Source organism: Pempheris klunzingeri, chromosome 8 (assembly GCF_042242105.1).
Source record: "Pempheris klunzingeri isolate RE-2024b chromosome 8, fPemKlu1.hap1, whole genome shotgun sequence".
Classification (NCBI taxonomy): domain Eukaryota; kingdom Metazoa; phylum Chordata; class Actinopteri; order Acropomatiformes; family Pempheridae; genus Pempheris; species Pempheris klunzingeri.
The window spans coordinates 3,709,732-3,732,186 of NC_092019.1; the positions used below are offsets into that span (position 1 = coordinate 3,709,732).

The 22,455-nt window shown below is 42.1% G+C and overlaps 1 protein-coding gene across 1 annotated transcript in view; it reads left to right on the forward strand.

Moving 5' to 3' along the window:
* Positions 1-22,455, forward strand: part of cdk14 (cyclin dependent kinase 14) — a 150,031-nt gene that overhangs the window by 87,058 nt on the left and 40,518 nt on the right. Inside the window, exons 11-13 of the mRNA XM_070835382.1 lie at positions 11,359-11,422; positions 15,366-15,414; positions 22,173-22,312. Coding sequence (XP_070691483.1) covers positions 11,359-11,422; positions 15,366-15,414; positions 22,173-22,312 — 253 coding nt within the window. The remainder of the gene's footprint in view (positions 1-11,358; positions 11,423-15,365; positions 15,415-22,172; positions 22,313-22,455) is intronic.

Consider the following 22,455-nt stretch of genomic DNA (forward strand, 5'->3'; position numbering starts at 1 on the left):
CGTGGTGCGGTTCAGCATGGAGCCCTAAATATGAATGCAAGGGGTAAAATAAAAAGATGTAATCCCTATAAAACTATCGAGAAACATTGTCATGCATTGTTGGTTTCGCTGTAGGAGGTCACACACAAACCTAAAGAAACCTTAATGTACTTTTCTGTCCCACTCGAACTAAATCCAGAGTTTTCTCTCTCAGACATTAGCTGAGATAGTTTTACCCGTAAGATTCACATGTAAGTGCCTCCACTGACATCTAACATGACCATCTTTAACATGAAAACATCTCATTTCCATACAGTCATAGAAATACAAAGCAGTTGTCCTAATTATAGTCCAGTAATAAAATCCGAATGCATTGTGGGGCGTCCCTCCTGCGCTCGGCGCTGTCAGCTGAGGTGCCGGGTGTCAGCGGAGGAAGTGGTGCCAGCTTCCGATCTGGTTCAGAAGTAGTCTAGCAATCCATCACCAGAGCTGAGGGCCTCAAAGGGGCAAGCAAAAACAAGGATGAAGAAACAGGGTGTGTGTCTGCCCTACTTTTCCATCAGTTTCTCTATTACAGTCGGGTTTGGATTTAGGTAATTTTGAAACAAGACTTTGTAAAACTTCTGCCATGTTGCTGCCTTGTGTTGCTCTTTGTGCAATGACACAGCAGCAAAGTAAAAGTCCAATGCTTCAGTGGCTTCTTGACTGGATTCATCTAATACAGCAAGGGTAGATATGCTATCATTGACATGTAAATGTCATAATTGACACCGTGAATGTGTTGCCATTCTGAGTGTGAACACAATGATCATTTTCTTTTACTTAAAAAAAAGGCAAAGCTTAATAAGAAACAAAGAATATTTGTATTTAAAATACTAAAGACCTCAATGAGGCTCATTTATTTCTGTCTATTAGGTGTGAAATGCAAACATATTTCTGTGAGATGGACAAATATCACCTGGGTAATAATTCTTTCTTACACATTTTAAAGGCAATGTGGAATATAAAGCATGAACCATTGCTTTCACTTTGCCTTGTAAGAAAAGTACAGTCCAATAGTCCTCTGATGGGTGTTTTCCACACAAACATTAAGTCCATTAATACTTGTCAGGTCTCATTTGAATGCCACTGCACTGCTGCAGACCAGGTGTATCCGTCTGTTTCTAAGTGGACACCATGTCACAAAGCACCCGACATCTCAAAACTGCTCCCAGGAGTCGTACAGTCACATCAGTAGAGTACTTTTAAATGAGATGAAACACACGGTTTGCAGGATAACTGTAAAAAGAATCATTTCTTTTAGAGTCAACATGGACCCAAATCCCACAGCAACATGACTGGAACACTTCTGGAAGCCGTGCCTGATACTTGACGGGTGGCCAACAGAACTGTGACCATTAAGTAATTACACATATGCATGTGCAGTATCTCTGCATTGGATTGTGGGAAGGCATAAATATTTTAAAGTGAAGTGAGGTCTCGTGAATCCTTGAATTGCCTCATCTGCCATCCCCCCATATATTTTCATCCCCAATCTCTTAATTGAAGCGGAGAGTAGCAGGGCAGGCATAATGGATTTATATTCATAGGCTGGAAGGCCCTGAATAATTAATGTAGAAAATTGCAGAGATGATAGTACGAAAGTATTCGACCAGGAAAGTCAAGTATGGAGACAAAGCATGTTCGCTGCTGTTTGGCCTCTGGGCTGAAGGCTACAGCTGAGATGAGAATGGATGGATTTTGGATGAATGGATGAGGCGGAGGAAGCCCTGTAGCCTTTCTCACAAAGCACAGAGGCCTAGCAGGAGGAGAAGGAGATGGGGAGAAAAAAATGCTTCTTATTGATTGTCTTTTATGCCAGAAGGGAAAAGTGGGGCTTCCTGCACACATCAGTAAGAGGCTCCAGCCCTCAGTGATCCCAGCTCCCCTCTCAGTCACAAAGACACACCATGATAGGACGAGAGAGGCCCGACGGTGGGATGGCCGCTGGCCAGACTGACGATGAGGCTCAGCTGCACACTCCTTTCCTACAGAGGCTTTCCACTTTGGTCTGGAATCTCTCTTTTTTCCTCTTTTTCTTCTTCTTCTTCTTCTTTTTTTAAACTCTCTGGCATCATCATCGACATCATTTGGAGAATTTAATGTATCAATTGAATGGTCACAATGCCTGAATATTTCAGCGGGATTGAAACGTTGCTAAATTAAAATGGCTGCGAGCCAGCCTGAATGGCTGATAGAAAATTATTTGGTCGAAACTGTACGTTCATTCAGAGGCATTCAATAATAATTCCAAGTGACTAGTCTGAGAGAGCAACACAGAGAGTGCACCCGTTGTCTCTGAAAAATGCTATAAACACAAAATGTAATTACCTGTACTCATAGAGGCCTTAAGGTTACAGAGACACAGTAAACACCTTTTTCCCAAAACACTATTGTGCAGCATTTAGAGCCCTGTTTTAATGGTCCAATAACTGAGCGGTGTGTTAAACTCTACTTTTGCCAAAAATATCATAAAAGTTCATAAGAATCACTGCATTCATTTCTAGATTAACGCAGACTGCTTTACCAGCATTACCGCTATAAGTACATTCAACATTTATGTTTAATGCTGATTTAAATGTCCAGTTGCATGGTGTCATTTTACCTAATTACCTGGGTCATGGTTTTTCTGTGCGATGAGGAACACTTACCATCATTCCAGTTTAACCTCCAAATAAACTGGTAAAAATGGGTGCCTTGTTTACAACCTGACTGACGGCCATGTCACAATAGTCCCAGATGTCAGCAATCACTTTGCAGAGCACAGTGTTATGAACAAAAGAACTATGAACAACTAGTTGGTGCTACAAAAATAGGACTCAAGTTAGTTCAACACTCGTGAGTTCTGCAGGTTTATACAGCATCACACAGTAAAAAGCATTTTGTGAGACTACAAGACATTCACAAGCAAATACAAGGACTTCCTATGAACTTAGTATTTAACTTAACATTAACTCTATCTGATATCACAGCTTCCCCCTAATATTTTTATTCAAATCTACCTTTGTTTATAGCATAACATTATAAATTTATTCCATTGCCTTCGCTATTCCTCATCCAAATCATTCTTTGTTTTGTGTTGGTGTGTATTCAGCTGTCAGCTAGAAGTAGAGGAGACGGATGAATATGGAAATGTGGAGGTTTGCGGCTTGGCGAGGCAATGTGTGATCACAATACTAGTCCACCTGTCAGAGTGAGTCTGGTGTTGACATTTCCATCCATCCTGCCTGCTACACGGCTCTGTGTGTCTGCTCCTGGGCTGTCAGACAGGTCAGAGTTTGGATGCACAGCCTCAGAGACTCATGTGAAGGGCACCATCAATGAATTATGCGGAGTCAGAAGCATCTTAAAGGCCATGTTGTTTGAAGACAGGAAGCGAAAGGTCAGCTTCCATCACTGTTTGAGAGGCACCCTGCCAGGAGTTGAGTCGGCACATTGAACACAATGTCCTCAGAGCTCAATGGTCACAAGGTGGCCTGGAGTTTTCCTCCTGTTAGCCAAACCTTTGTTGCAACAGGATTTTTTGTTTTGTTTTGTTTTGTCTTTTTAATTCCTCACACTCTTCTTCCTTGTCCAAACCTGGCACTTCCTGTTCATCAGCCACGTTGCAGTTCGACCCCCAACAGTTCAGTTGGAGATGCAGGTGTGTTGTGCTTGTAGCAGCTAACTGACGCTGGTCTGCTTCATCGTTATGGCCGACACTATCAAAGTCTACTGATAATTTCCTGATTGTGTCAAGAAGCACCATTCACATGGGTGATTGTTGCATTTTGCCAAGATTTCACTTGTGATTTTCTTCCCCTCCCCAGAGTTAATTAATGATATTAACCCTCTGATATTATTGGATTTCTGAGTATTAGTGCACGACCATTTCAACTGTTTGTGAACTGTATTGATGTGTAATTTGAGTTTTGTTGGATGTACAGAAAGAAATTGTCGAAATATGGATCCCGATGGATACAAACCCATTTACAGAAACAACAGTTCTGCTTAGAAGCCCATAAACTGAAGAGAAAAAACAAAATCCTGCAACACTTTTCTTCTGCTCGTCACTAATGTGGTCTTAAACAATTAAACACTCAATCAGGCTCCTGCGGCAAATAGGTAAATAAATAAATCCTCTCTTCTGGTCTTTACTTGTTTGTTGAACCTGATTTCTTTTCTGGGGGCAATTTCCCTCTAATACCACACCTCCACAGAGTTATTATCCCTGACAGCATTAAGGCTGTGCTATTTCCTGGGCTTATCACCGTTTCTTCAGAGCCGCATGTGCACATCTGAGTTCAGCGAGGCGTAAATACATGCTTTTATTTATTCAAAGCATCTGTTTCAGATGCATGCTGGGGTCTTTAGTAATGCTGTATCCACGGACGTACAGTGCTGGCCTGTTTTTTTTTCCTTGGATAGGTGTTAACACGGGTTTGTGCCTCTCCATACCTCTCTCTCACACAGACACACTCACACACACTCTCAGAGAATGTCTGGGTGAATTAAAGTTGTGGTGGATGAGGCCAGGCTCAGGCGAGCTGGTTAACTAGCTGTCACCACACAAAAGATTACATCCACTGGAAGGATTATATGAATATAGACAGGTCTATCTGCAGGAAATGGCCTGTCAGGCAGAGGTGAGTGTGTTGCTGTAGAAGTGTGTGTTTGTGTTTCTACTTAGAAACAACAAGCTGCCTCCTGATATTAGTGTGACTGAAAGTTTTGGTGGAATATGAGCCGATCGGACAGCCACGGATAATATGACAGATTATGTTTCTGTACATAAGACTTGCTAGTTACACCAACACATTGGCTAAGTTAACATGATCCTAATAATCTGATTATTCTCATTAATCAGAGTAGGGCATTGCTGCAATTAAGATATTAACATGTTGCATTAAAGGACTGTTTCGTCAGTAATCCTGTTGTTGTGCTGCGGAGCAGAATCTGATTAACGGCTATAGATGCTGCCTCCACATTACAGTGTCACAGTTTCCTTCCAATGTAGTGGATATAATTTAAACCCCAACGCCATCATGCTATCATATAGCACCCCCCCCCCCCCGGGCTTGTCTTTGTTGACATATTCTCATTGAACTGTGTTGTTCTTTTTCTAATCGCTTCAATAGAGCAAAACTAGATGGCTGAAGGAAAACTTGCATCTGCAAACGGTGTCGAGGAAGTTAAAGCACAGGAAGCTAGTTGTTGCCTACAGTATGGAGCATTTTAAATGATGAAAATGTTCCTCCACTATGTGCATAATTAAACGAACATAATGGTATCTACGTGGGCTCTGCTCGGGGTAGCGGTACATGAGAAGAGTGTGTTTTTAAGCACACGATGTTGGTCAGTCAGTCCATGTTGGACCACACTGAAATATCCCAACAACTTGTGGAAGGATTTCCATGAAATTCTTTACAGACTTTCATGTCCCCTCAGGAAGAATTCTGTTGATCCTCTGGCTTTTTTTATCTAGCGTCATCATCAGGCCAAAATTGTAATTTGTCCAATATTTGGGTTTATGATCAAATACTTGCAGAACTATACCATCACCATCAGCTGTACTTTGTGTTTAGTGCAAATTATCAAATGTTGTGACTATGATAAACACTACCAGCTAAGCATCAGCATGATAGCTTGACAAAAATGGTGACTATTAAATAGTAAGACTCATGATACGCTTAATTTTTGCTGCTGTTAACAGTTCCTACAAAAGACTAAAACCAGCAATACTGTCTGTGGCTCTCAGCCCTCTGGTTCCTAATGTGAGTCTTTTAAAAACAGCTCATGCATATTTTGTTTCATCTATAAGAGAAGAAGAGGCTAAATAAACAATAAGTTTCTGCATAGAACTATAAATATTTATGCTGCCAAAAAGAATGTGATGATACACCATGAGGAGCCTCTGTGAAAGAGCTCACTAACAGTCGGACAGTTTGAGCTCAAGAGTCCTGCATGGTGCAAATACCCATTTTCCCTCTATAGAGACCCTGTTTATTTAGAGTGTATTCCTGATATGAAGAGTAAGCCAGTGCACATGTGAGCTGATCTTCCCTGAGGAGAGGCCGAGAGGCTGCTGGGGAGATAAATAATGCCATTTCACCAACAGCCGCTGTGTCAATGACATGAACATCCATCTGCTGAAACCCAGACAGGATAGACGGGGCTTACTGAACACATTCCACACGGCCGCAGTGGGAGACAGCTGATCCACTTGGCTCTGGTTCTGATCCGTTTGACCCCTGCCTGGAGGTGACCCCAATCTGCTTGGCTGTGACCAGGGTTGGAGAGCAGCTAGGGGTGAGACTGGGATTTTCCAAGTAGAGATGGAGATGAAGGCTGGGGTCAGCATTGGGACAAAGAGAGAGAGTCGAGGTAGGAATGTGGATGAGTCAGGGGTGCGATACAGCTGCAACTGGGGTCAGTACTGGTACTTACATTTGGATTAAAGGATTGACCTCTCAGGGAACAAATGCAACTTACAAACCTGCACCTCCAAAGGAAGAGAATTAACAGCGATTAATACCACAATTAAAACTAAACCCAGGGAGCCACAGTTCTATGAAAACAATAGTTATTTGGATAGAAGCCTTCGTTAAAGGTCGGACTTTTTTCTTTGCAGAAATGTAACAGCAGGAAAACACAGGTGTAATTATTAACATGAATAATGGCTGCATTCAATTTAGGTCATAGTCCCAGCTGGGTTACTGTTATTGTTACTGTTGTTAACAGAGAGCAGAGCCATAATTAATGTTCCTAATTACACTTATATATTTTCCTGCTGCTCTTCGACAAGTCAAAATGTTTCCAGTGAATAAAAACCTTTTTTTCAGCAGATTTTTCTCTTCCAGATTACAGGTGTAACTAGAAATACTAATAATGGCTGAATTCCATTTAGGTTTTACCAGTTACAGGTTGTGATGTTGTGCATGCTGTCATTAATGTTCATTGTCAGCTGTTAGCTGTGCTCTTCCTTCCATGACAAGTCAAACTGACCGACACAAGAAAGGTCCATTACTTTCTCCACTGTTGCATTTTAAGTTAACAACATTGTAAAGGGGAATTCCACAGATTTTACATGTGAATATCAATTTGTTAGTCGGCGGTTGGAACTATGGTGCCTGTGAAACCATTTGTATAATGTCGTCTAACCCTCTAGAGGAGATTTGTCAAGTCAAAGAAAATAAACCTGATAATGTCATGGGTTATCCCAACTTGGGACTGAAAACAGAATCTGCATAACTTGGCTGTGAAGTTTGAAAGATGCAGACGTGTACTTGGCAGTGGGTTTTTCTCATGAAAAATGCTTCTAAGCTGAATTATGAAATTAGAAAAAAGCGGGACACAGATATTTTTGGTGCTTGACTCAGACTGAAGCTGGATTCATGGCATGTTGGCCAGATGGGAACAATGTGAAATGGTCGTGCCTGCTGGAAATAAAACATACAGTTGTCATTTTTTATGGTGTCGCATATTTGTAGCAGTTTGCAAATGAAACCAAACACAAACGATGATGGTTTTAACGATTAAACTGGTTCTGAATACAGGACGTCCTTCAGATGTCACCAGTGCCAGTGGTTGTGGCACTGCAGCCACTTTTCCTCCAGTTTGTTGACACTCTGGCAGTTTCTTTCACTAAGTTTATCGTGTCCAGCAACACAAACATTGTTATGACTCAAGGGCTTGTAATTGCATTGTGGATGATATGCAAATGTATGAATGCAGCTGAAAAGTCAAGACACCTCAGCCGCTGCTGCATTGACATTTTTCAAATCTGTTTCCCCAATCTGTTTATGGGAACGGAATACCAAGTCCCTGAAGTGCCTTTTGAAATCACTTACTTTTGGCCCAACATAGTTTTTATTTTGTGAGATATGTGTCTCCTAATGGAGGTAGGCTGCAGGATTGACGTCATCCTCCGTTTTAACTGAGCTGTTTTCCCTGAAACACACACACTCTCTCACGTATAGATTGGAAATAATGTGCCTCACATTGCTTACAGTATGTGTAATGAGCCTGGGTGACCTGCTTTCAGAGCACTGACTACCCAGATCTCTCTAATCTCTTCATTCTCTCTCTGCCAACATAAATATAATTAAGGGTTTTCTGTGTGAAGGTCAGACGTACTGTTTGTGTCTGGCTGGCTGGGTGGTCTGTAACCTTGCCGGTGGGGGGGTCAGAGTATGTACGTCCAACAGAATGTGCATGCAGAGCTCAGGGTCGTGACCTGCGACCTCACAGGAATCCCTCACTCTCTCCGACCTGTCGTCCTCTCTCCCCAAGCTTCATACATTCACACTCGTGGTGAGACGGATACAGACCCCTCCCTGATGGATTACCATGTCCTCCCTTTCACCATGCTGTTTCATATGTCCATTACCCCGTCTGTGCCGGGGGTTTGGAGCTCACCATCCCAGCAAAGGGATTCCTCCATGTAGGATACAGAGAGAGGAGAGAAAGAGACAACAGCAGCCATCATTTGTTTATAAGTCAAAAGTGACCTGTCTTTACTTCCAGCTGACGGAGACGTCTGGCAGCAGCGTGACTCACGACTCTTGTTTGTCAGAAGCAGCATGAGGTTGCCATACAGCTGCAATCCTTGTCGGAAGGAAGCAGACAAAAAATGTGTCACTTAAGTTCACAAGTTTCAAGACTTAAAATAATCGTCAGGTGCCCCCGTGAACAACAGGAACCTTTGCTCTCAGCTTTTGTTGTCAGCAGTACTTATAACCACATTTTATATTCATAAATGAAAATTTAAAAACGAGAAGCCAAACTTGTCCTGTAAGAACTAAAAATCTGTTAACATGTGTGACATCTTCTAAGCTTTACAAGCCTCACCATCCTGGTCCTGGTGGCTTTTTCGATACACGAGGTGTATTGTTAGTCACCAGACTGCATACTTTTAGATTTGTTTCAATACATTTTTTTATTTTGTACTTTTGTAAATCGAATGCATTGATGGCTGCTGTCAGGATGTGCAGTGATGTTTCAGCTCTTTTCCTGCACCCCCACTTGTACTTCTGCAACTCCTTTCCCCCCCTCTGATATCCTCATAAAGACTCTGACATCCACACCCATCACTCCCTCTCTTCACTTCAAAGGCCACTGAACCCTTCCATCAATAATGCAGGCTGGTTTCAGCTCTGTGGACCAGATTGAGATCCATGAGAGCCATCCACAACCCCCTCCATTCCCCCATATCACCCCCATAACACTCCCACAACCTTTCCTCCTCCTTCATAACTCATCCTGCCCACCCCTGTCTGCAGAAGACTCACCCGTCCTGCGGTGATCCTGCCTGTCCACACTGGAAGGTGCAGTGCAGATAGTTTATTGGATAGTCAGCCAACTCTCCTCATCTGTGATCTCACAGTCTCAGTTTTCTCCCTCTTTCCTCGGTTCACTATTTTTGGCATGAAAGTAGATCTGCCCTCGACAGCCGTCTACAGACTTATTGTCTGGCCATGTTGATTGCAGAGCAGTGGCAGGTATTCAGAGAAAGAAAACCCACACAAATACACACACACACACACACACAGAAAAAGGCTGAAGTCATCCCTTGCAAGGTGACAGTACCGACCACAGAGCCATCATGCCACACAAAGAGGTAATGCAGGATCGCTTTCAGCCTTGAAACTCCAGCCCAGATTTGAAGATGCGGACGTGTGGCGTGTAGTTCTTATCAAGATCATCTGCATGTTTAAGTTACATGATTTTTACATGGCGGCTCAAAGTACTGCAACTTGAGAAGTCACGTGAAAACAAGCAGATGAAGGAAGCATCTTCATCACTACGATGCACTTAGAAGAGCACTAAAACTGAAGTTTTTTCTCATAATAAATTTCGATTGTAACCTGGTCAGAAATATTTGATGTCTTACACATGCAGCACAGGACAGGTTGTGTCAAAGCACGTTTAATATAGATTTGCCCAAAACAACAAACTAAATAAGTGAGCCGTATTGTTTTGGATCTCCATCCTCTCTTTTAACATTACTGGCATATTATTGTCCATAAAACCACAAGCAGCTTTAACACTTTCAGCTCTTTGACACCAGTGCAGTCATTTGACCTACTTTGCTGTGTAAATCAAAGTATGTTGTCATGTGTTATAATAATGAATAATATTCTCTCAGACCTGGAAGAGTTCTTCTTAATACAAATGAGAACATTGGTGCTTTTTTCTCATGAAGTTGAGCAGCTGAGCTCGTCTCTTTGTCCTGACGGCGCTCACTGAAGTTTCGCTGAGGTTGGTCTCATGGTGCTTGACTGTCCTCTAGTGGTGTTCTGCTGTTGTTACACCCACATCTAACATTAGTGCCAGTGACGGGCCAACATGAGCTAAATAAGCCTTTCGTAAATTCCTCTGTTCTTCCTGCTTCAGTTTGGTCTTGGCACTTCATAACCACATCATTTTGTGTTTTCTGACTTGGGACTAATTGTTGTGTGTGGCCTAGATACTGTGTTATGGAAACATACCCCATGATTCCCTCAATCCCTGCTGTCATTCTTCTTTTTCTTTGTCTCTCAGCCATGCCAACAACATCTGAAACAAATATATCCCAATGATCCCACAACACTCCTCCACCCAGCTTTTGCATGCATTGTGCTCTAACAGTTAGTGGAAATCCAGCAATTCCTCGAGCAGCTCCTCTACTGTAGGAGTGTGCTGCAGATCAGAGACAACTGGGCAATCTGGAAACTATTATGCTGCTTAGCTGTGATGGATCATGTGGAAGGCATGTCCGCTGCTCTGGGTTTTGTCATCGTAAACCCAGGCTGTGTGCATGAGAACTCAGCCAGCCTTTCCATAAAAGATGCACTAATCATGACTATTGCACAAGCAGTGGGATGCCTTTGTTCTGGAATTTCAAGTTTGGCACACAGCCAGTCATGGAGCAGAGTCTCTCTATCGCTCTCGTGCTCACACCAACACGATAACACAATCATTAGGAAGCAGCATCTATAACCCATAACCCATCATTTACACTTGCTGCCTAGTTTGTTTGTCTAACGACCTCTGAGAGACATTAGCAGCTTACAAGCACTTTGTACTGAGAGTCCTGATAATATATTAAACATATTTGCAACGTTGTGTGAGTGCTGAGGAACAGTACCGCATTATGTTTTGTTTTCTATATTTGACAAACAGGTACTACAAGTGCTCTGGTTTTCTTAAATATGTGGTATTCACCGTTATTTAGATAGATATAAATGATGATAATCAAATTGAGGCCTGATTAAATGATGCAGTGATGTTTTTGACTCCTTGTTCTGCCTCCTTTGTCCTCACTATCACGTATTTAAACAAAACTACTGTTTTTAATTGCTTCACTTGTGTCTTTTTCAGGTCCTCGGCACCCCATCTGAGGAAACCTGGCCTGGCGTTAACTCTTTGCCTCACTTCAAACCAGGTGAGACCTACATCCATGCTTCTTTAACCCTGACTACACTGAATTAGCTATAGGCCAATATATAAAGAACTCACTGAAGGCTCAGGTGTTAGCATGACACCCGTTTTTTTAACGAGTGAGTGTAAGTTAGAGCCCACTGAACATTCTCTATTAGCATGGAGCCTATTTTCACACATACTCAACATATACTGTCTGTATAGTGCCTATTTTTATTCGATATAATGTATGCCACGTGATAAGCATTGGGCCTACTGCCACTCATCCTCCTGTATGGTAATGTGTGATTAGAACGAATGATGACAGTATGGACTACTTTATCAACACGGAGCCTGTTTGGGAAAATAGGACAAGTGGAAATTTGCCACTAGTGAAATTGCTAAATACTGTAAATGCCAAATGGAATGGGTTTCTCTTTGTACCATTTTTGAATATTAGTGCAAAAATAGCTGCTCTGGAAAGAACAACCCGCTCTTAGATTCTCAGGTGCTATAACCATCAAGTGTTTTGCATCAAACATCAGAGCTACAGGCTCCATGCTCTAACATAACAGAATCTACTGTCACACAGTAGATTAACAATGCGTACCAGAGCCTAGCAGGGACATACTGGTTTATATATTCAGTGCTCAAAACAAGACCATCAAAATTAACCAGTGGGACAGTCTATCAAAACCTCACTATACTCCATTAATGCAGCAGCAGCAGCAGCAGCAGGAGTGGGGGTGGCAGCTCTGCCAGGGCAGCCATGCCCTCTGGGAGCTCATTACGGCTTTTTAGAGGGAACATGAATAGAGGGACTGCAGATTAATGTTAGCTTATGGAGGGGAGAAGAGCTGGAGTGGAGGAGAGGGGACAGGCGAAGATGGACATAAAGAGGGTTAGAGTGATGGTGCAGGGCAGTGGGGCATCACAAAGCTGTGTGACCCGGCCTCCTACCTCCAGTGGCCAATTAGGGACCAACTGGGGTGACTCTCATGGTCACACGCACACACAACACATACAAATGTAATCTCTCATCCTGTGGCCATGGCGACAGTCGGCTCTTGTTTGCCTCTCACACACTGTGTTAGACAGCTGTGCAGCTGTCTGAGCCACACACACACACACACACACACACACGGGCAGCTTTGCCTGGATCTAGCCTCCAAGCGTTGCATCTGCTCATGTGATGTCTGCAGATCTGATGTTATTATGGCTGCACTTTCAACAAAAACACAGGAAGAGTGAAATGTTACCCGAGATGATAGTAAAATGAAACCACATGGTGTCGTTCATAAAACTTCACACAATCAGAGTGCAGCACCAGTACTAAAGATGCTGGTTTTAAAATCTGTATGGTTTTTCATGATGATCATAATTATTTTGATTAATAATTAAAGGATAAAAATGTACTTTAAGTGTCTTAATGATCAACTTCAAACCAGATTAAACAAAGCACTTCTAAAGGTCCCATCATGGTAGGAATAATGTTTATTCAGAGCTATTCAGAGTTCATTTAAATGAGTCTGCACATCAGATAAACTTCAGTGTCCAGAACCAAAACAAACTGTTCTTTTGTCGGTCAAGATTATTTTAACTGTTTAAAGAAATTCCTTTTTTTTGCCACTGTCATGGAATCTGCTGTGCATCTAATTAAAATCATCAAAATAGAGATTTAGAGGGGGGGGTCAGAGTTTTGGGAATTTAGCTCTGTGTATAGCAGTATTATCAGACAAGACTGAGTTTAGTAATAGATTGTAGTGTTTCCTCTTTTAGCAACACCATGCATCACCTCAGTGAGTTCCTATTATCCAATATTCTTATATTTATGTCTCAAGAACAACAGCATGGTTTTGCCCACATCCAGCTGGACAGATGCGATAATCCAGTCCAGAGGCTGTGGTGAGCAGCAGATGGCAGTATTGTGTCAGTGTGGAAAACCTCCCTGTGACTGCCGATAGCGTCCTCAGCACTGGGCCCCTCTGAGCGGACTGTTTTCTGCACGCTTCTCCAAAACCCAGTGACTGTATCACTCCCCCAGTTATGATTCATCACATTTTCACTATAACTTCTTCATGCATAATACTTTCTGTCATTGTTTTTTCCCCCTCCGACCTTTGCAGTGCATGTTTTAAGTTTGGATTTCTAACAGGACAGTGTGGCTTGACCTCAGAGTGGAGGCGCCACTTATTTCTTTTTACATTTTTGTGGTTGTGAAAAGGTTCCACAGATGTTTCCTCACTTCCAGTCATATCTCGCTTTAGCTCTCTCCCTCTACTCGCTCACTGATTGACATGTTAGGTCAGGCTTCTGCACTGCATTCCCAGCTAGATCAACGATGAAGGAAGGAGTTTCTTTCGATGAAAAGTCACGTGTTTTGGTTTCATTTTGTAAGTGGACAGAAGACGTTGTAGCATTCAATCAGGTAAACCTCAGAAAGAAATCAGACCTACAGCATAGACAAGCACAGAAAATCATACCAACAATCAAACTTTGATACATCATCATCATCATCATCATCATCATCATCGATACATCAGTGTCAGATTAAAGGGAGCAGCTGACAAGTAACATTTAAAATGCTTTAATGGCCTAATATCTTCAAAAGGAAGGTGAGATTTGAGTGTTTTTAACCCATGTTCAGTTGTAACTTGTTGAAAAAATGACAATCGACAGTCGTGAATTCCCGTGAAAAAGTGCAGTGCATTGTGGTTAACAGTCAAGAGGCCTTAAGATCGAAGGAAAGCAATGCATATACACATCATCACCATATGAAACCAAAACCATCACCAAAATGGTTTCATTTTACATGGAATATATTCAGTGAGTGTACATGTTTTAATGTTGATCTTCACAGGTGCTCCTGTTTAAGCGCAAATCACATCCTAGACAATAGTCCAACTTACCAGCTGCCTAGCAACTTATCATCTCCTCTCTCTCTCTCTCCCTCTCTCTCTCTCCCTCTCTGTCTCTCTCTCCCTGTCTCTCTCCCCACACCTCCACTCTGTCTATTTCTGGGTGCTCCGGCTGGCAGCCTTCACCTCTGGTACCGAGGAAGGTGTTGCCCATTCAGGCCAGCCCTGGCACTGAACTGGGTGACTGGACCCTCTGTTGGCTAGCTGGCAGGGTGAAGGCCGAAACTGAAAGACAGTTGGGTGGTTGGCTAGTAGGATTAGGCTGGCAGTGTGGGAGGTGGACTACCTCGCTGGGTGGCTGGCTAGCTTGTGTTGGAAGCCGGTCGGTTGGCAGCTCAGCCTGACTGCGTGTCCACATGGCAGTTTTGGCTTAAGATTAAGAGAACAGTGCAGAAGCTTCACACACTCACAGAATAATAAACATAGATGTAGAAATATGGAGAGACTGTCGCACCAAACTCCTCTCAAAATTCTGACAGTTTAATGTGGTTTGGCTTTGGAGCCAAAGTACATAGCTCATATACAATATTGCTCAAGAGCATTTCTGAAATTACATGAGCCACTCCTTCATTTGGCAAACTCATATACAAAGCAAGTCCCTTAGTCATCTTTAGAAAATAAGTGTGGTTGACACAGCCTGCAGACATTTTAATATGGCAAAGGTGTCATAAATTACATTATGGCTACATTCCTTTAAGATGAGTATATTGTGTTGAAATAATGGAAGACACCTAAATACTGACCATCTCATATCATCTTTAGCAAAAATACTGTTTTCATTCATTCATCTTCCTCATGCTTGTTACATTTATTTCAAATTAAAAGCTTTTAAGGAGTGGCCTGATTCTCTCTGGGGTTGAGGTAAATAAAGGTCACTATTTGAGAAGTTACGATACGTTATGAATGAATGTTAATATTTTTATAAGGAGTTTAGTTTGAAGGTGCACCATGAGTGTAACTTTAACGTTATGAGATAAACATACACAGACGGACCAGATGCTAATTCAAGTTCAGTGTTTTAATTGTTGCTTTCCTGTCTTCCCATCACAGATCGCTTTACAGTGTACAGCGCTAAGAAGCTCAGACAAGCGTGGAATAAGTAAGTGAACTGTTTGAATATGGCTTTTGCAGCTGTGTGTGTGTGGTGAGTGTGCATATATGCAGTATATGTGTAATGTTATGTCGTGGGGTGTTCTAGCTGACGGACACACTATTACCCTTGTTTCTGTTCAAACCCACATGGGTAGTGAGCGTTTTGTTAAAGCAGCCCACACGCTGTTTACACACATTTTGCCACTCACATGCACTACACACACACACACACACACACACACACACACACACACCCTGCAGCATATCCGTGTGTGATTCTGCTCTGGGACATCAGACGCATATGGCAGGGAAAGGGCACGGTGGCACAGTCGAGGCTCCCCCCAGATGTGTGCCACTGTTTGCCCAAGGCGTGCATCTGGAGGGGAGACCACAGAGGTCAGAGTGGAGTTTGTCTCTTTTCCACAGAGAATTTTTAAGCAGCACCAGGCAGGTGATTAATGTAAAACCCCAGCTGTCTACTCAGCCGGGATCACAAAAGTAGAGCTGCTTCAGTGAAGATCCATCTCCGCAAACTAAAGCCCTCATCACACAGATCTCCTAATACCCACGTTCCTCCTGTGATTCATAATAATTACATAGGTCATCTTCATCCTTAATCCCAGTAGAATCTGCTGTGCTCTATGAAGAATTGCACCAAAAAAATTACTAATGTGCCAGAAATTCTGCTGTGGCTCCGCCTACAAGTTAACATTATAGAAATAATGACTCAGGAAGGTGCGTTGGGTAAAAGAACAGCCCGTTGCCCTGAAAGGACTCTGTACTGCACAATAAATTGACCAGGTAGGTTTGAAATGTAGCTTGTTTTGTCATCACCAAACATTTTAGAACTCCTGTTCCAGTTTGAGAGGCCACAGTGACGAGTGTGTTCACATTGTCGATTTATAAAAATCTCTTAGTAACTAGCTGCATTTAAACTTTTGTAATTTTACAAAAGTTTAAATGCAGCTAGTTACTAAGAGATTTGTGTGCTCAAATCTCAACCCGTGGGTTTAGTGTGTTTAGTGTTTAGTTTAGTGGCACAACCAGATTTACAGAATCACTGTCTTAGCACATAGGAAGGACCCAAAACACAAGCTTGGGAACAGACTTATAAATAGTATGTTTAGCTCAGTGAGCCCATGAATAAGTATGTGAATACTTGTTATTACTTGTTGTGAATACTTGTTGTTATATATTATTAGTAGTAGTAGTGGTATTATTTGTATCATTACTTTATTCTTATTCTTATTCTTTTGGAGCTGTGTGTAACAAAAAGCAATTTCCCCCTGAGGATTATTAAAGTAATTCTGATTCTGAAGTTTTCCAGGGTTTATTGATCTCACATCCAAAAGTGAACTACGAGGCTTCCGTTAAGGGAAAACTACGGTTTACTACAAATTAGATTTTTAGTTTAAAGTCACTCATGAGAACTTGGAACATGGCGACAAGCGTACCGCTGAAATCTACCATTTTGCCCTTTGTTTCTTGTCTTGAACATATTTTCAGTGTTCAGATATCACAGCAATGACTTTGGTGAGAACAAAGTTATCATAACTGATTGCCGGAGCTGTGAGAAGAGTTGTTATAAACTCTTTAAACCTTCTTCTGATTTCTGTGCTAGAAGACTTGCGGTGACTTAACTTGACTTAACACATTAATATAGGAACAAACTATATGCACAAACTTAGTTAGAACCTTTGTTAGGCACCTTGATGTTGATTTTGATTTTGTAAAAGACAGACTGGAAGATTTTTGGGGGCAATGACTTTACTTTGTAATCGTTCATCTTGTATATAAATTCATAAATATTGCAACTGAAATCAACAGTTAATCTGTAAGATAAAATGATACAAATCTCAGTTGCTAAATTGATTGTTTTCCTTGACGCATCGCTGTCGTCATATGAAGTTTGGAGCTCCAATTTCAAACAACTGGGAAAAAACCAGTTGTGTGAAAGAAGAACCAGTGCGAACAGCTTGTGAAGCAGCTGATTGAAAACATTTGAAGACCCATAAAAAGCAGATAATGTGAGATGACGGGGGGGGGGGGGGGGGGATTCTGCTTGTGCTCCCTCCCACCCTGTCCCCTCCCGGTCTCCTGGCCTCGCTCCAGTCCAGGAGGAAATAAAAATGTGAAGAAAGAAAGTGAGGTGGAATGTTAATGACCGTCACTTCCTCTCTGCTGCCTTTTATCGGCGGCCAGGGAACGATGAATTTGATATGAACTTATACGCTCACTTTGTCTCTGCCCTGAGAGTTGGCTCACCCTCTCCTGCTCTCTTGTTCCTGCTCTCAGTCAGCCATTTTTCTCCGCGCTGTTTTTCTTCCTCCAGCTGTAAAAATGGGAATGATTGATGAACGCTGAATCGGTCGGGGTCTATAGTTGACGTGAATAGTAATACAGCTGTATATTGATGTTAACTCATGTCATGTGAGTCTACTGCTACATCAGGCCTTTGTTCATTTATTACCTCCCGCAAGGTTTTTTTGTTTTTTAGCAGAATAGTTTTCAAAAAACGTTTTCGCTGATTTCTGTGGATTTGGTGGAAAGTGGACCATGTCTCCATTTTGTTTTCTTATTTGTTCCCTTTTGCAGATTTTCTATGAACTGTTGCACATGTATGCAGGCTAAAATAATCCCAGAAATATCTAAAAAATATTTTAGGAATAATGTAAATAATGACGCAGGTTCAGTGAGTAGTGAATACATTTTAATTATGAAATTTAATTACTTTTATCACTACAAGTTAGAGTAAATATAGTAATAGTAAATAAAACTTAACTACTGCAATTATTTGTTGATTGATTTAGATCAAGAGAAGATGAATTAGCAACAGTTTTCATCATCTAGAGTTATTTTGTGGTTCCAGCTTCCCTGATAGAGAATTAGCTGAGGATTTATGGCTTCTATTTATTTATATCTTTCATATGTGGACTGTTGGTGTGACAAAACTAGAAATGTGATTATGTCATCTGGGACTGTCAGCACTTCTAAAGGGGTATTTCCCACTTTTTCTGACATGTTTGGACTAAATAATCAATTAAGTAAGTGGATATTTAGCAGATCAATTAATAATGAAAATATCGACCAGTCACAACATCGGTGGTTTCAGCGTCAAAGTGACATCTGTCTATATTCAGGTTTCAAAGACCTTCGGCAACTGTAGTAGTTGTGACAGGAGTCTTGTTGTAAGTCTGAGTTGGAGGAGGTCTGGGAGCAATGAACGGGACAACAGAACATCTGACTTTAACAAGGAAACCACTGTTTGTTTCCAGTTTCCAAACAACAGCACAATCTCTCATCTTAACCACGTTTCTATTGTTGTAACCATGACAGATAGATAGCGCTAAGCAAACCTTAGCCCCGGCGTTGCCACATCATGCAACTGATTTATTTTATAACAGTGAGTTGTAAAAATATCCAAACAAATGATGTCGTGCTCGTGATCAGATCTAGAGATTATATACAGATGCGTTTTTGTTTTTGATTTGTTGGTTTAGTCATTATTTGATTTGCCATAAATCGCTTCTGCATAAAAACTTGACACATTTAAAAACACTGAATGTTGACTTCTGGCAGCTATAAATTACTCATGTTGGTATTGGCTTTCTACCATCCATCTGTTAACCACTACTGTGTACAGAACTATCACGGTGCCTGCTTAGACCTGTTTGCCCATGTACAGTCTGAAGTTGCCCTCATGACACCCTCATTGTCAAATGAGTCAGACATTTTGAAAGGTCTTCCCAGGATGTCTTCAGACAAAAAAAAAAAAACACTTCCTGGTTGCTGCTTCGCTCAAACAAAGAGACCAGCCCTCTACTTTCTGCTGTGGTGGGGGGGGGAGCAGTGCAGGCAGGTGGTTTCCTCTGTCTCGCCTCTTCCGGGTCCTTGGTGCAGTTTTCTGATAGAATACCATCAAAAAACCTGCGCCACGCACCACTGAAGAAGGAATGCTTCTCTCCTCTGTGAATGTGTCATCACCTGGACCTGTTTGACAGTTTGAGGAGATACTATCGATCTTACTGCAGATGTGCACTTATTCACTCGACGTAGCTGACAGCAGTAGCAAGAAGGAATGTGTATGTGCGGCACATCAACACTTTTCAAAGGCCAACATGCTCACATCCAGGTGATTTCACACCTACACATCTACGTCTCTACTAGAATCACTGAAGACATACAACAGTTTTCACAAGCTAGCTATGACTTCCCATGACACATAAACTGACCCTCATGAGACCCCTTTAAGAATAATGATACCAGTTAGTCCACCTGTTCGTCTCTGCGCCCAATAGTCCAGAGAGCAGCATGTCAACATAACCAATGATGATCATGATGACCTGAGTTGCTTTTGGCCTCCGTACCATTCCTCCAGTGCGACCATTAGACCATAATTCATTGTCCAGAACCTCTTTGAAGAATTGAAGTTTAATGGGCATTTTGCCATAAAATTCACTTGTTCCAGGAGACGATCCTTTCTACTTAGGAAACTCAATGCAAGCATTACATGGAAACACTTTTCTCAGTAAGTAGTTGCATCACTCGGCCCTGTTTAAGCCTAATGTATCATGGCAGGCTGTTAGAAATAATAGGTGAGTAACTCGGGCAGTGGGTTACTCCAGTTCAGATGGTTTGCTGTTGGGAGCACGGGTCGTTGCAGTGCATGTTGGGCCTTTTAGTGTACTATGTTGTGGGAGATATGGAACCAGATGACTGTGGTTGTGCTGGGCAGCTTCCAGGCATGAATGTGTGTAGCACTGTGTGAACAGGGTTTACAGGTCTCACCAATAGGTGAAATATGTATAATAATGATAACAAGACTCTAGATCAATATTTGCTATTCAGAGTGGAGAGTAAGCAGGTTGTTCCAGGAGTAAGAAAAACAAGTTCGAAATTTTAAGCCAAAGTCAGACACACACACACACTTCGTATGTGTAGATAGAAATGCACATTTTTTGAAAAACAATCTAACATTTATCTTCATTATGATTATATTTATGTGGTTTTGTGGCCTCTAACAAACACCATTTCCCATAAGCCTTAGACTATTGCAGGTTAAACATCACCGCTCGACATAAAAGGCAAATCCATGAGAGCGTTGAGGAGTTGCGGTTCCCTCAGACATGCCTCTAATAACGGCAGGACAGGAAGGACAGAAAGCTGTCAAAGCTTTTAAAAAGCAGAGATCACAGATGAAACGGTGACATTATGAGAGAGTTTTGGTGAGTACACGCGCCGCCACTTGTGCTGTAGTTTTCTGCGTGTTCACAAAGTAATCATGTGACGTTAAAATCACAAAGGTTTCCGTTACTTAGCAACTGCTGTAGCGGATGCTGACGTGTCGTGGAATATAGAAAGTAAACCTGAGGAACACGCTTTAAAAGACAGATGAAAGAAATGCTGAATGAGAGATTGCACTGAGTTACCGAAGCTGGTGGAACAAAGGCGTGACATCAGGACTTGAGCTTCAGTAGCAGAAAATCTTCCTCTTTCATGAGGGGCTGAATTTAAAGTTGGGTGAAAGACAAAGAATGAAGAGTGAATGAGACGTGTGGACGGAGAGCTGGACTCACCACATTTCAAATGTTTGCCTTTTTTCTTGTAACTTCCTGCAATACTGGAGCTCTGGGAGTTAACTGGATGTTTAGGTACTGAAGCTCTTACAATTCAAATAGCAACTTTTCTGCTATTTTGTGCCACCAGTGGTAGAAGTAGGTATACTGTACCTTCGATTAAATAGCTACAACAAATGACTGTCCATCGGCTGCTTCAAGCTAATGATACAGTATCAGCGTTGGCCCTAAAAACCCATATTATTAAACCATTAATCTAGGAGGCTTATTTCCAATCAGTATAGTTTCACTCAAAGACTTGATAGTCTTTAAACTTTGCAGTGGAGTTACACCAAATGTTTCAACTGTATGAGAAAGAGGCGAGAAAGGGCCCTGATGGACTTCATTAACTTTATCTCTGCCTCTTTGCTGAGTGGCGTTGATGAGTTGAACAGAGATTTATCCTCCCTCTGTCTCTCTGCTGATAAGTCGAGTCGAGATCCCCATTGAGAGCCGTGGGAGGGGCTGTCGGAGTGCTTGACTAGGGAGCCAACCACGAGAAGCCTGCAGAACATGAGAGGCACTCTGAGTACTGCGAGCGGCGGGCCAGCAAGCTGCGCCGAATAACACCATGTTTATTTAATGCAGTGGATGCCTAATTACTGACTGAATGTGTTGCTCTTCGTTTATTTTCAATCTCGACTCCCCTTTGGCGCTGCTAGGTAGGGCTGGTTCAGGAGTTCAGTGACTCCCAGTGCGAACGCTGACTCACACACACACACACACACACACACACACGTTCACATAGAGTCTGCTTTAATGAACGCTCTTTGTCTTTGTTTCTCACGGTGACCCAGTCGCCATGTGCAAGGCAAGCTCAAAAGAGAAAGGTGTAAGCATGTGTGTGTGTGTGTGTGTGCACAATTTTGCGTGTGTGTGTGTGTCTAAGAAGTGTTTTTCCCCTTGAGTCAGCAAACCTTCAGCATAATTAAAAGGCTTGTTTTTTGTTGTCAGCAGCTCTGTGAATTGAAGAAAAAGTGAGTTGCCTTCTCAGAGGAATTAATGTATAGCATGATGGGCAACAATATTTAGTGTGGATACAACAGGTTAACAGGTTTAGCCTGTTTTCTGATGTCTTATGTATCTCTGTATGTACGTTATGTGTGTGTTTGTGTGGTCACTCTCACCGATGTGTGTTTATGTGTGTCAGGTTGGGCTATGTGGACCACGCCGAGGAGTTGGCCTCCAGGTTCCTCCAGTGCTTCCCAAAGAACCGGCTGTCAGCCCAGGCAGCGCTGAACCACGAATACTTCAGCAACCTTCCTCCACGGCTCTGGGAGCTGCAGGACAGTACGTAACACAGCACACCGAGCAGTTTAGCTCTAACACCACCTGTCTGTGCTGGCAGGTCATACAGCAGAGGTGAAGCTTAATCCTTGTCAGGTCAGAGTTTGCAATATGGCAACAAAGGTTTGGAGGATTTAACGTAAAAT